We start from the raw sequence: 15,807 nt of genomic DNA on the forward strand, positions 1-15,807 counted from the left end.
CTTTTAACTCAGAGATGTTTTTAAACTATTTTTATTGAACCTTTATTTTACTAGAAAATCCCATTGAGATTAGATCTCTTTTTCAAGGGAGAACTGAGCCGCAAACACACACACAAACTAAATCTGACCAAACATTTTTAAATAACTTATTTCTGTTCAACTACAGTTGTGATTGTTGGTTAATGAAAGTGTGACATCAGCACAGCTGTCTTTGACACTAAAGCACCAGTGAGTATCATCAGCAATCGTGATTATCCGTCATGTGACAGAAAAGTTCTTCAGAACAATGTTTAGTTCTTATTCATTCTACATCTAAATATGTAAATAATGCAAAGAAATCCTTCTGAGAGTGTGCTGAATTAAACATTTCCCCATCAACCTCCTCACTTCACATCAGATTTTACATTTGAACTGAAAGTTCTGAACCGGCATGACGGAAGGAGAAAGCGGGAAAACGCCTGCGTTCACAATGCTCCCTGTCCCACGAGGTTCATTAATAGCAATGGAATTCAGTGACCCAGAAACTAATCCTAGCCCAGATGAATTAGACCATCCACAAGCAAACACTTCAGCTGCTAATTACAGAGTCAAACTCCTCCTCAAAAGGAGGGATTTCCTCTTTGAAGATGAGACAAACATTCAAAAGTCACACGTTTGGTGAATAAAGATTCAGCATTTGGATTTTCTAATAGTGCCAGCTGCTGAAACATGTCTGAGGATTGCTTTAAAATCAAATATTTTATCAACAATTAGGAAGTGGAGCACTTTTTCACTTAAAGTTTGTTATAACGCTTTAGCTTCCCGCTCTGGTTGTTTTCATCTTCCAAGGTAACTGTGATGCATATTTAAACCAGAAGGCTGATATTAACATAAGCTAATATTAGAAACACGCGGGAATTCTGTTGCTTCACTTAGGATTCTATCATTACAGTAGAAAAAAGGCCAGTTTTTATTCTGTTTGGACAACTTCAAAAGGTTTGTTTTCCTAAACTCAAAAAGTACAGAACTGAAGATCTTTGGGCTGAAGGACTTTCAGAGTTCATTTGTCTTATTTTATTAGTCATTTTCATTTGTGTAAGTATTTAATTGTGTCATAGTTTGACTGAATCAAAGAAACAAAGACTTTAGTTGTATCTGTGACCTCTGAGACTTGGTCATTTCTGCCGTTGGGTATCTCCAATAATTTCTTATTCTCCAATGATTCAGATTTTTCAGTCTTCATAATTAATTAGATTCAATTCAGTTTTGAGTTTAATCTGATAACGTTCACATACTGTAAAATGTATTAGTGAAATAATGAGATATCCTACAGTGTTACATGGATTCTCAAACAGAGAAGCTCCAATAATTGTTCTGCCTCTTTGGAGGTTGTTTCAGTTTGGCCACTAGGTGGCGATCGCGCTATAGCATTACACTGTATTCCAGAAGAAGAAGAAAGAATGAGGAATAAACTACGTTTCAGACCACAACTTTAAAGTAATTTCCTTAAAAGTGTTTGGAAAATTCATGAGAACATAAAGATGTTCATTTAGCCAGCAATGTATGTTTATGTCGACCAAGCGTTAGCATTAGCCGTCAAATGGGAAATCCCACTATACGTTAGCATCAAGCTAGTGGACTTTAGCATCAATCTCCACTCTCATTGATCAATTATCTATCTATTAAGCTTAGATCAATTCAGATTGATTTTATCCACTCAGCCTGAGTAATTTCTGTTACTTCCATTGTGCAGGAAGCTTGTGGCCCCGCCCATCGTATCTTCTACATCACAAATACGATCTTCTGATTCCCATTAAATTGAATAGATAAATAATCAGGAATACAAGTTTAAGATGAATTTTCTCTTTATTCAGGTCTTCATGAAGTCCTCGTGTGAAACTGTTTGTTCTGCAGCTGCAAAAGCGTTTGAATAAATCTTAATATTTTCACTTCTTTGAATCCTTATTGAATAATTTGAATCATTTTTTTCCTAAAATTGTATTTATTATTTTAAAAGTAAATTGTACATTAAACCGTTTAATGATTTATTTTGATAGATCATTTTATTTTTAAACATGCATACAAATTCTATTGTCATCATATATTTCAGAGAGCAGCTTTAGTTTCAAACAGAGTCAATATGATTATTTTCCTTGTTTGTTCTTGATTCCACAAGTTTTCTCTCCATTAACTTTATAGCTGTGAGTTTGTTTTATGAAATCAGTTCTCAGACAGAAAAAACTGACCTGTTTGTTAACTTGTAGGTGTTTCCACCTCTTCAACCTGCAGGAAACTGTACCTCCTGATGACATCACTGCTCCATTTTCTCAATCAGATTAAGATTAGGTCGTTTCTTCTTCCTTGTATCCGAAATTCTTGCTCCATTTTCCATCAAGAAGATATTCTTTCACAGAATTAACTTTCAGTAACTCTACCGGTGTCTCCTTCACCAGTCACTCTAAATCGGGTGTTTGTCATTTTGTAGAGCCGTCCGAATCTGCAATTCTAATATCAAGAGCTTTATATGGACGAGATTTTAAGTTAGAATATAAAAACAATATCAATAGCACAACATTTATGTAGAAACATATGTTTTCTTAAAGGAACCGGGATATGTGTTACTGTACACCATTTTTTTATTAAAATAAATGTGCAAATGAAGATGTACTAAGGGGACTATACAGTGAATAGTGAAGGAATTTGGACACATTGAACTGGATGGACAGAGGCCTTTGATTTGTGAACGGGCCTGTCAATCACGCCCACCAGAAGACTTTCAGCCAATCAGAGCAGCTTCACTACTTGGCGCATTCTCTTCTCCCTCCTTCCCCTAACTACAGACACTCCGCGTTAATCCTGAGTGACAGATTACAGGAATCTGAAGTTTCCCTTTAATTTCTGCACACACGCTCACGTGAGTTCGTCTGTGTGGCGTGGGAGCGCGCGCTCGCTCGGTAACGGCGGTACTGTCCCTTTAAGAAAGTGACAGCGGCAGGCATCGGAGGAGCTGGTCAGGAACTGCTCAGGACCGCTGTGGAGGAATCCCAGAACTTTCCCAACAAAAGTGAAGAGCCCCGCGGTCCGGTCCGGATCGGGTCCGGCGTCCTGCTGGTGGTAGAGAAGTTCTGCCCCGTCACCGCTGCGTCTCCCGGGGGAGGAACCGACGCTCAGGTCCGCGCGGAAAACGCGCATCTTTGAGGAGAAAAAGTTTCGGTTCGATGTTGGCCAGCCGCATCCTCCCTCCAAACTCCAGCTAAAGCTAACGGGAGCTAGCATCTCGCTACGGTAGCATCAGAAGTTTGTTTACGAACCGACTAGTCTCAGTTCTGTAGTTTAGTTTAAAAAAATCAAACCAGATTCTAGTTTGTCCGGAAAAAGTTTTTAAATAGTTTAATAGTTGGTTTCGCTCATAACCGGGCCGGGTCAGCAGAATCAAGCTAGCTGTTTGGAGCCAGGCGGCTAACTCCAGAAAGTTTCTCAAGAAGGCCGCAGTGAAGGTTCGGAGGATCTCCCGCACACCGAGGACCCGCACATGTTCCCGGAGGAGCAGCATGGGAGCCTGCGGAGCCTGAAGCTGTGAGGACGTTCTCCTGCTGGACCTCCTCCTCTCCTGCCTCCCTCTGCCCGGAGCACCTGTTATGACTCCGGAGCCTCTCCTCTGTCCCGCCGGCCTGCGTTTTGGATGAAGATGAAGGTGACGGTGACCTTCGGACAGACGGGTGTGGTGGTTCCTTGTAAGGAGGGATGGACCGTGAGGGACCTGATCCAACAAGCCACGCAGAGGTACCGGAAGCTGCTGGAACAGGTAACCATCACCTGCGTGACCTGAGGTCTCTACCTGCTGCAGTAATCAGTGAAGATGGTCTCCTCAATGAAATTACAGTAGTTTTTCCACAGAAAAGTTTAAAATCTAAAGTGCTTTTATTTTACGTTTTTAGAAGAACCTTCAAAGTTTAGATAAATTAGTCAGAGCTGATTGAAGACGTAATGCAGGAGTCTGCAACCTGCAGCTCCAGATCCACATGTGGATCTTCTATCTCTCCATGGTGGATCCTCAGCCAAACAGAACATAAGTCATGGAGATGCTGATCCAGCATGTCGACCGTCAGAGTCAGCAGCTCCTAACCAAAACTACCTAAAGAAAACAAACAAACAAAGCCCACAAACTAAGACTACCAACCCCAAACTAAAATAACAAAACCCAGCAGTGTAAGACTGCTGAGGAAAAAGAGGGGGAAAAGTACAAAAAATAAATAAATAAAAGGATTACTTAATCAGCATTTATTTAATATAGATTAGTTTAATTTATAAACTGATGTCTGAGGTTCGCATAGATGATAAACTATGTCTGTTTTTACATCCTGTTGACCTGAAGACGTCTTGTCTGGTCAACTCTACCTCCAGAATGAACAGATTTTCTATGCAAAGCAAAACTTTGGTAAAAAGTTTGATCTTTTATGAGTTAAAAGCACATATTATCTTATGCTGCACAACGTTAGTTACTACCTGAGATGATCCTGTTTGGCACAGAGCAGCTTTTATTTTGAAAATACGTTATTTGAGCTTCTGTCAAACATAAAAATAAACAAAAAATCATATTTTGAGAGATGCTAGGTTCTTTTAAACTTTTGTTTTTGTTCATGACATTAAATAAGCAAAATTCATATTTATTATTTTAAAAAAAGAAGGTCATGAATGCAAATCCAAATTTCCTAATAGCTAAAGTTAGTTATGCAGCTCCTTGTAGGTTTAGATCATGAACCCAAATGGCTCTTTTGCTGTTAAAGATTGCTGATCTTTGCCTTATGACCTCTGAGATCTTCTGCAGTAATGTGTGAAGATGGTCTCCTTAATGAAATAAAATTAGTTTTTTTCCCACAAAAGTTTAAAGTCTAAGCTTAAGTGCTTTTATTTACATTTTTAGAAGAACCTTTAAAGTTCTGGTAAATCAAACGAAGTGAGAAGGTTCGCGTCTCTACACTGAAGACCTAACGGAGTGTTTCTGATATGCATTCTGCAGACATTTCCAATTGAGTTGTGAGTGTAAAATGTAAATGAGCGGGTCTTGTGATTGTTTTATGACTGCTGTTGATTCCCGGCGCTGCTCCGAGGCCCAGAACCTCATGACCTCCATCACAGCAGCAAATCATTTCAGTGACTGCCTTCATATTGGAGCCATTATTCCAAAGGCACAGCATGTATGGATGATCGCCTCAGTATGGATTTAAGGGGAGATGTGGGAGATATCAGCTTCACTGTTTTCTTCTCTTTTTACTGTCTGAATCTGCTTCTCCACAGATGATCCTCTCAGTCCAAACAGCTCTTACTTATCGCCTTATCTGTCCTCTCCACTTCAGCTTCCTCACTCCTGAGCCTGTCCCTGAGATGTTTGCTTCCTCTTTGTGCCATCTTCTCCTTCCTCTACTTCCCCTTGTTGCTCGGTAGTGTTCAGTTCCACACAGAAGATACGAGGTTGGCCTCACAGCGTTTTCTGTTGTGAAAGTACAGGTGAAACAGAGATCGAAATGTTAACCATCAACCGGTATCGACTGAGGTTTTCTGTTTACGGTCAGGAGAAACAAGAAGCCTTTGTGGCAACTTCACTCTGAAAACAGAAGTTGGCATTTAGTTGGACCTGTTTCTGCTGGTTCTAAAGTTTTTATGGCTCATAAAAACAGATACATGAGTGGATGATTAGTTTAACTTTAGAGCAATAACTTCATTATTAAAGAAAATCAACTTTATCAGCAGAAAACACATTTTTTAAAGATATTGTTTTCCTGATTTACTGAAGAGGAACAAAACTAGATCTTTGTGTTCTCAGTGAGAGAACACAAAGTGTTTGTGTCTCAGCAGATCCGATGATCTACTTCCTTACTTTAACATTAATCTTTTAGTTCTGTGTTTATTTCCAGTCAGTGAGATGCATCGTTTGTCTAAAGCTCATCTTCTTCCTGTTCCTCTGTAGTTTTTCTTCCTTTTCTTTTTCAGCTCCACTGACAGCCCAGTGCACGTCACGCCCAGTGCACGTCAACACACACTTTATCGAACTGAAGGCTTCATTTTCTGTCTCTGCTGTCAGTTTCTAAGCCACTTATAGACATTCTCTGTTACATTTTAATATACTTTTTTTTGCACTTGCAGTTAGAAAACTGATATTTTTCAAATTAAAATGTAAAATATTATTTTTGTGAGTTATTTGATTTTAATTATGAAACCATCATCGATGCAGCCTAAACCTGTGCAGTTTTTAAAAATCTTTTCTTTTGGCCATAAAACACTAGATTAGGGGTCTGCAACCTGAGGCTCCGGAGCCACATGTGGCCTTTTTACTGCAGCATTTTTTTAACCTTTATTTATACAGGTTGGTCGATTTAGAACAACTTCTCATTTACAACGACGACCTGAGTACGCAACATCAATACAGAAACAGCACAACAGAGAATTAAGATACATACAGATAAAGAGATGATATCTTCTCACATCAAAAATGTTAATATTTACGGTAAAAAGTCTACGGGAGGCCCCGTTAATGATTACAATAAAAAGACTGAAGGAAACGCATAAAAAAGAAAGTTTAAGTGGATCTCTCATTTAAAAAAAACGTTTTTCATTTTAAATAGTAACTTAAATAAAAAAATAAGTAGTTAAGTGAAGAAAAGTGAACTTGAACTTTATTCTATCCACGACCAAAATTTATATTCAAGGATTACTTGGCAGATTTTCAATTTCTGAAGAAATTTAAGTATTTTGGGTACCCCTTATGCTTAAAAATATACAAAATAGCTCTGATTTAATTTTGGTTTGTTAGATATATCCACTTCTGGCAGATGGTGCTGACACAAACGATTATTTTAACAGTCGACTAATCACTAATTATTTTTTCAACCAATTTGGTCGTACGCAAACTGGATGTAAAACACATCTGGACCATCATTAGCTTTAAACTAACTAAAAACTTGATATATAGCATTACCTGTGATAATGCTAGTGTGAATGCTGTGAGCTGAATTTGACCTCTGAAGATGCTAGTGCTCCAAAATAGCCTAAAAAACCTTAATAATTACCAAAATAATCCAAAAAGCAGAATGCCATTTTAACTTTCAATCTTTCTACCTCCAACTCTATATATTATAAAGTAACGACTAATCAACTATTAAATTAGTCGTCAACTATTTTACAAATTTCAGACTAGAAAAAGGAACATTTTTCTTTCTGGCCTGTTTTTGTTCAAAAGCTGCATGTTGTCATTGATTAATCACGATCCAAAAATATGATCAATCTGAATATTTCTTTTGATTCATTGACAGTCCTAGTTAAATCGTGTTCATTTTTTGATTCTCAATTAATGAAAATTCCCAAAAGGACTTTTGGATGAATGTTGATGCATCTAATAACTGATTTTTTTTCTTCCCTTTTCTCAACTTTGTTTACAATGGAGCTGAAATCAAGCAAACATTTACGTTTGAAATCTGAACAAATCCAGTTTTTAAAATTGACTTTTTTTGTATTTCTTATAATTTGTCAAATTTTTCAAATTGTGGCGTTTGAGAAACTATCCTCTGTTAGGTAGCGGCTGACACAAAGAAGAGTTTGTTAAATGAGGTCAGAAGGTCAGAACCTCAGAGTGGTGGCGTCTTGGTTTTGTGGGGCGTTATTGTTTTCATAACCCGTGTCAGCTATGTAACGTTAGGAGCTGTAATAACCCAAAGCAGATTGGGGAGAGGTGGACGAGTCGGTCCAAAAACCCTGTTTTCATCTCGTCATGAGTCCTAATAGAGATGATGAAGATGACTGCAGTGATGAGGAGGAGGGTTTGATTCTGAAGGAAAAGCAGAGTTCACCGTCGTGGAGAAGGGTTCAGAGGACCAAGATGTTCAGAGGAGCGAAAACAGTGGAGGCGGGCTTTGAGGGGGAGTCACCAGGAAGTTATTAGCTTCTTAATTAGCCGTGACGGACAGACGGGTGTTGCTGTGTCTCTGTGAAGGACTCCCAGCTGCTGTGCAAACACTCCCTTTGGGGGCAGCTTTATTGAAGACGGGGGTCCAGAGGGACGGACTCGGACCAGGGAGGACATTTGAAACCATGCAAACACGTTTAGGTAAATCCAGTCATGAAACGGATGAACCAACCGTTTCTGCTTTATCACATGGAACAGGTAACGTTAGGGAGATGTGGGAGGAGCCTTCTGTCAGCTGCACTGAGCTGATCTTCCTGTCTGACTCCGCCCACTTTTATTTGCATGTTGGGTTTTCCCGCTTTGCTTCTCTACACTAGTTTCTTCACCAGATACTCTATCAGATATCATACATGTCGAAAACCAACATTTCAGAGAAAAACTTTCGTGTGTTTGCTTTTATTTCAGTACTCAGAAAAGTCGCTTTGGTTCTGAGACAGAAGATCATTCCTGAAAGAAAACAGAAGAGCTCCACAAACGCCAGGAACTTCTTCATTTGTCTCTTCTGAGACATAATTCACTGACCTTTGACCTTTAACTATCACTAAACAGAAACAAATATTCTTTCTAATGAAGAAACCAACAAATGACCTCATTCTCATTCAGCAGAGGTCATCAGATGACCTCAGACGGACAGAAAACTGAGCTGAGGAACTCGTGTCATCAGGGAGCTGTTGTTTAATGAAGATACCTCGGAAACAAATGTTGGATTATTATTTTGCTTCGAATCCAAAGAGGCCACAGACTAATGAGAAGTGACTGACCAGAACTAACCACAAACTCTTCCCTTGAAGACTCTCAGTCTTGTGGAAGTCGACCAGGTGAAGGTTCTTCCAGTCGGCGGTGCTCCTCTAAAGTCCTGATCAGAACAGCAGAGCATCAACCGTCTTTGAGCTGCTTTTTATAGTTTGTCTTCCTGCTGGTTAACTTTTAAAACAAATGTTTACTCTCTTCTTTAAGTTTACTTGATAGACTGTGACTGTCAATACTAAAAGTATTTTTCATTCACTCAAAACATCAATTATTTACTTAAGTTTTGTTAAACTAACAAAGTAAATAGAAATTCAACAATAGTTAAACCTTAAGTCAATTTGACTTTGCACTTAACATATTTATTGGATATTTATTACATTTTAGACATCAGACTCAGTTTCAGTTTGAGGTTTACCCATAATATGGTGGTAAACATTTTGTTTTTTAGAATTAGAACAAAAATCATATTGATAAAGACAAGTAAACAAACAGGAAACATGGAGTTTGGAGTGTAATGATTGGGAACATTTACCAAACATGTTTAAAATCAGATTAATGGAGAGGACTGAGGAAATATCATTTGATCACGAGATCAAAAAAATAAATGAATGAAAGAAAGCTCAATGACATTTTTCTGTAATCATGCATAACTTCAGTCAAGTCCATGTAAAGTCAACCATCTGTGGTAAAAGTTTGGAGGTTTGACTTCATGACACAACAGCTGAATCTATTTTCAGCTTCAGTAAAAGCTGCTCTGCGTTTAGTTAATAAGCTGAATTGGTTTTAGATTGACTGAACGAGGTTTTCCCTGAAGTGACAAAACCCAGAGCTGTGTTCTGATGCGCGGCCTGGAAATGTGCAGCCCTGAGGCATCGCTTCTCAGGTTGGTGTCAAATGCTGTCATTAGTTCATCCCTGTTGAACTTTATTTAAAATAAATAAATAAGAGGTAATTGTGAATGTTCCATCTATTCTGCTGCATGTTTATGGTAGAACTTCGTTCCAGCTGTTGGTTGTGAAGATGATTGCAGTGTGATCGCAGGTTTAAAAGTACTTTTACTGTAGTTCGACCCGTACAAGTGCATGTTTGGGTCGTCCGAGTTCGTGGAGACAGTCGTATAATCCGTCCGGTAAATGGAACGTACCATTGTCGTGTGAAGTATTTATATGGCTAATGGAAGTTAAATGCACTTATATCATACAGGTGATGCTGTCGTACGATGTCCGTAAACCACAGTAGTCGTTAGTCACACGAGAGCGCGTTCCTGACCACGTGCAAATGCTGCACGTGTGGTGTGCATGTGATACCTATGTGCCCGTAGGACAAACTACGATCCGATTTATTATGCACGTATCACGTGAACAGCACTGATGGGCTTCCTGTGCACTCTGCTGGATTTGGGGAGTTAAAAAAAATAAAAAATCCTTCCGACACGCCTGCGTCTCACCTACTTCTCCTTTATTTACCCTCACATGTTGTAGAAGTGTTCACTACAACCTGTCCCCCGCAGCACACCCGTAGATAAACATGAACATTTTCTGTTACAGGGTCACTGATACATCTACGAAATATCTTCAACCTTGATATTTTATGAGGGTCACCCGCGTGCCTCGTTCAGGTTTGACCATTTGGAGGTTTTAAGCTCCTGTTAATCAGTGACCTTAAGAATTTCTATTTTAAACTGTCTCTTCAAACTTAATTTCATGTTTGTTCAAGTCACATATGAGTTGTTTTTGTTTCCTGAATGGTCATTCTGGTGATATTTAATAGGTCAACACAAAAACATTGAGAAAAACCATCAACTTTTTCTTATGAATGTTTTATTTTCATATGAATAAATGATCCAACTGAGAGATCCATTTTACCGTATTTGTCTATACAATATTCAAAATACTCTAATAGAAGAAAATAAAACATCAGATAAGGTACATGGAACAAACCACAAACCTCATCTCAGCATGAATGTAAAGAGAGAAAATAATATTGACATTGATCAATAGGCAACAGGCACAAACTCTTTTGGGTAAAAGCTCAAGTAGCCATTAAAACATTTAATGTATTGTAAAATGTTTGCGTGCATCCTTATAGTGTGTATTTAATTTTCTCAAAAAAACCCCATCTTTTTAGCATATAACCATTATGAAATAGATGGGTGTTTAGAAGATTTTCAATGTAGTAACAACCAACATCTTGCTAACAGAGATGTGAACGTTATTATCTCTTTTTGTGCACTGTTAATGGAACTGAGCGCTCAGGAACACCAAATATTTCAATAAGTGAACATGTTTGCTTATTTACCTTAAGAACAGCTGATACGATAGTAAAATAAACAGTCTAAAAATGTCTTAAATGCAGGCAAAGAAAGAGCACGTGACTGAGGTGACACAGTGACCTCTGACATTTGTCGCATTTGTCTTTCAAATGTTTTTAATTGGTTCAGAAGAAACGTGTCCTAAAACATTTGACTGAAGGAAGTAAAAACCGCCAAAATAAAGTGATATCAATAGAATCTACTGTCTGTTGGAGGAAATGTTTGTCATTGTGTAATAGTGATTAATGACAAGTCTGTTAAAGACTTTCCTTTGGGGCCTTTGAATACTACAGCTGGGTTATGTTTAACTCAGGATAAATACATGTCTGCCTGCTCTGTGCAAAGGGCAGCAGGATTGACTGGAGTCTAGATCAAACCGCCTCCACAGAACAGACCATAATGCTCCTCTGGTGTCAGCAGAGCAGAACCAGCTCCTGGTTGGCCGTTCCGTCTCTGCTGGAGGAGCGCGTCTCCAGCAGGTTGAGGTCTCTCCGTTTGCCTGAAAGTCACTGAGGGTTAATGCGTTTGCTGGAGGGGAACTAAACGATGAACATCCTGGACGTGCTCTGCATAGATCAGCGTTTAGAGCCCCATCCAGGGACACGGAGCCGGTCCCCACCAGGCGCCTGACCCTGGAAGGATGATTTAATCCAGCGCCCCCCCCTCAGGAATGTCCTGACTCCCACCTCTCTGAGGCGTTCGTGTCGGCGTGTACGTTGGTGTGTTGTTGTCTCAATATGTTGTTGAACAGCAGCTCTGTGTAGTCAGCTGTCCGGTACAGAGCCGCTGTCATTAATCACAGACCTAACATGGCGGTGAAACGGGATGGGGGGGTGTAATCTGTGTGGGGCGGCGGGAGGGATGTGTGTGATGTGTGGAGGGAAGAAACAAAGGAGAGATGAGGAGGAGAAGGGCATCCAACAGGAGAAGAGCTGATGAAAGAGGGACAACATGGAGAAGAAACGGCTCTCAGCTTCTGACTGATTATTTTAGGTCTGGACTAAATTGGTTAGCTGTTCCTCTGGGTGTGCAGAGCTCATATTAGTTTTTTCTCTTTTAATCTCAAAGGCTAACCAGCTACTCTTTTCTGAAATGAAACCTGTTTGATTAAACACCCTTTTTCCTTTATTTGTAACTCTAAAAGTCTCTTTAGTTTAATACACAAGTCACTTCCTTTAGACCTTTAGCTTTATTTAAAGCAGCCGTTCAAACTAAAGTTATTAAAAAAAATGCTTTTGTTTTTTAATCTCTGAAATTAACTAGCTAGTTTACCTGCCATAGTGTGAAGGCTTTTTGCTGAAAGTAGTCGCCGAAGATGCTGAAGCTTTTTGTTGAAAACGGTGATACAATTTATTTCAATTTCTGAAGTGATATCCTGAAAATGCAAAAGTTATTTGCAAAATTCAAATTTGCTAAAAGACTTTACATTTCGTTAAAGAACTATGAAAGAGTGCTGAAGTTGACCTGAATTTCTGAAAAAATTTGTAGTAAATTTGCTTGAAAATCCCTAATGCATGACAATTTTGCAAATATATTTAGGTTGTTGCTTAAATAGTAGACCTTAGTAGATTCCAATTTAGCCAAAAAAAAAAAGCTAGCTCGTTGCTTAAATACTAGCTAAACTCTGAAATAGCCTAAAATTCCTCAGTAAAGTAAAATAGTCAAAAGCATTAGTTAGTTGCTAAAATATTAGTTAAACTCCAAATTAGCCAAAAAAAAAAAAAAAAATAGCACATTGCTTAAATACTAGCCAAACTCTGCAGTAGCCTAAAATTCTTAAGTAAACTAAATTAGACAAGAATGTTCGCATGTTGCTAAAATAGAAACTAAATTCTAAATTAGCCTATAAAACCCAGTACATAAAAAATAGCCAAAAACGTTAGCATGTTGCTAAAATATTAGCTGATCTCTAAATTGGTATAAAAAACCTCAGTAGAGGCCAAATTAGCCAAAGAAGCTAGCATATTGCTTAAATACTGGCTAAATTCCAAAATAGCCTAAAATTCCTCAGTAAACTAAATTAGTCAAAAACGTTAGCCTGTTGCTAAAATAGAAGCCAAACTATAAATAAACCTATGAAAACCTCAGTTGACAACATTAGCTAAAACGTTAAAAGCTAAACACAGATTTTTTTTAAAAAATGCTATAAAATTACTATAAAAGATGAAAAAACTATCAAAAATATATGTAAAGCCTTGTTGCTAATCTAAATAAAATGTTGAAATTTGAAGACTTTCTCATTCATTTCCTAATCAGCATATTTTTCTCCATATTTGAAAAACTATGAAGTTTATGAATATCAAAAATACAACCTGTAATGTCCTGAACGAGTTTTTACGTACTGAAAAACGTACTGAAAGGAGAATCACTATAGTGTGAACCCTTACCAAGCATTTAATAGAGGAAAATAAAAAAACACTATCTTAGGACATTTCTAAAATAAATATTGTCCAGTTGTACAGTAAGGTTACCCTTTATTATTATTATTTTTTTGTAAAACAGTGTTCAGCTCTCTACTTTGCCCGCTCTACACCCGTAAACCCGAAGTCACGGTACACACTGACATACGTCACCATTAAAAGGTCTATGTTTTAGCACATTTTCTCTTTTTTTACTCCTGGTTTCTGATCCCTGTCGCTGTAACGGCGGATATTCCCCTCAGCAGGACCAGTAACGCTCGTCTTCTCTCCTCCCAGGAAGGAGATGTTCTGGTCCGGACCCACCATGTTGAATACTGTGATGGAGGGATCCTGGACCCTGATGATATTCTTAGTGATCTGGTGGATGACCGGGACAAGGTAAGAACCTCCTCTCTCTCTTCACGGTTCTTCTAACAGATTTAAATCAACTTTCAGAATCCAGACCTGATATTCACCCGAAGAGAATTTTTAAAGATCTTTTAATAGTGTTTCCTAAAGATCAATACTTAGGCATAAATGCTTTCATAACTATACTGGTGTGTTTCTTCATAGGAACCTGAGAATTGATCTGATATTGATTTTGATTAAATCTTGAATCAATGGAAACCTGTGTAAATCTGAATCAAACTGTAGTTGTTTTTTACTGAGTTTCTGGTCTGTTTTTGCTCAATGAGAGTTTACTAAAACTGTTTTATCTCCTATAATGAATTCATCTAAAGTTTGTGAAGAAAACTAAAGAATGTAAATAAATGAATCACTAAATTCACCAAGAAGACATTCTCTCTGTGTTGACGTTTTACTGTGCATTCAATAACGCTGTGAGAATAAGTGCATTTTAGAAGTCTTGTGCTCTTCATTGTGTGTGCACGTGAGTATGTGTGTGGTTGCACAGTCACCTGGAAGCCATTCTGTTGAATAAAATATTGTGTTTTCAGCAAAATTCAAAGCTAAAGGTTTGAACTTGCCTGCAGCGTGAGCCCACTGTTATTAACAGCCTCCTTTTGGCGAACTCCATCCATACGTCTCAGTTTGCATATTTTACCTCAGGGAGTCTTTTTCTTTTCTTTGACTTTTAATGTCTTAAGTTTTGGAGCCACATATACTGGCACTGCTGTACAATGAAAATGTGATCAATAGTATATCTTAAGCCTAAAAATCCTCGTTTTATCCAGCGTCAGCATCTGAAGTCAGCTTGTACTAAATTATATAATGAACCTCAGTTTTGATGCGGTTTACTTTTAGTTAAGTAGAAGAAAAAGTCAGAGCACGGTGCAGCTGTAAGTCACAGAAAAGTTTATAAAGTTGGACCACACACATTTGAGAGCACAGATAAAGCAGTTTGTTCCCTTAAACTATCATCTTATTCCCATAAAGTCAATGATACAGATTTATTTTAGAAATATTTGTGGGAAAATCGCAGTTTATTGTGCAGCTTAGTTTGAAACTAGTTTCTAAAATGATCATTCCCTGAAACCGTTTTCTAATTTTATCAAATCATTCTTTACACTTTAGTTTTAGTTCATTAACTCACTAAAAGCAGTTCGCTCTCACATCTCACTGATGGTTATGAAACAGTTTTCTATCAACATGAGGTCTATAAACTCTCAATCATCCGTTTTAAACAGCAGTTTTAACATTTTGATGATTATGTTCTTTAGTTTTTATACAGCTGCATCAAACATTTTAGGTCATACAGATTTGGGTAAAAAGCTGAAACTCACTTAAGTTGTTACTTCTAAAAAGTTGTCTGCCTTCATTTTTGATTTATTAGAACATTAAAAAACGTATTTTAATTAGAAAATATAATAGTTGTCAACCTTAAAGGTGAATAAAGTAACTGGTGGATATTTCCTGGCATGGACTAGTAAATTGTTCTACACGTGCTGCACTGTCGCCTCACAGAGATATGTGTACTTTTACTTTGTAGTTTTTGAATTATTAGTACAGAAACATTGCACTTTAGAGGGAAAATACTGTACACGTTGTCAAATTTGAAGTTGAATGAAGTGATTTTGGTACACACACATATACAGTATATATATAAGTCGATCTTTGGGTGCTTGTCGTCTCAAACGTAGCTTGCATGCTAAAAACTGTGAGTAGCCCTGGTTTAGATGTTCTTCACCCTGTTTGAAGCCTCCTACACAGCAGATCTGATCACTTCATGACGGGTTTCAACCTCCGTGTGACACTGAAGATCATCAGCACCTGTTTGGTAGAGTTTATGTGAACCGTTAAGAACTGATGCTGGTTTGAAGGTAAAAGGTAGAAAAACAGATTTTGATTTAATTTAGATTTAAAATTTTTTTGCTCACCTTGCATTTTTTAAACCTGTAAAACTTGTAATTCTGAAAGTATTTTTTAACTTTTGCCTAAAACTTTCAGTA

At 37.9% G+C, this 15,807-nt stretch overlaps 1 protein-coding gene across 4 annotated transcripts in view; it reads left to right on the forward strand.

The window, feature by feature from the left end:
• The first annotated feature begins 2,799 nt into the window (after positions 1-2,799).
• Positions 2,800-15,807, forward strand: part of pard3bb (par-3 family cell polarity regulator beta b) — a 164,741-nt gene continuing 151,733 nt past the window's right edge. For all 4 annotated transcript variants that reach the window (XM_024286436.2, XM_036209561.1, XM_024286437.2 and 1 more), the window contains exons 1-2: positions 2,800-3,784; positions 13,697-13,798. In XM_024286436.2, coding sequence (XP_024142204.1) covers positions 3,662-3,784; positions 13,697-13,798 — 225 coding nt within the window. In that variant the 5' untranslated portion in view covers positions 2,800-3,661. The remainder of the gene's footprint in view (positions 3,785-13,696; positions 13,799-15,807) is intronic.

The sequence above is a fragment of the Oryzias melastigma genome, linkage group LG21 (genome assembly GCF_002922805.2).
Source record: "Oryzias melastigma strain HK-1 linkage group LG21, ASM292280v2, whole genome shotgun sequence".
Taxonomy (NCBI): Eukaryota; Metazoa; Chordata; class Actinopteri; order Beloniformes; family Adrianichthyidae; genus Oryzias; species Oryzias melastigma.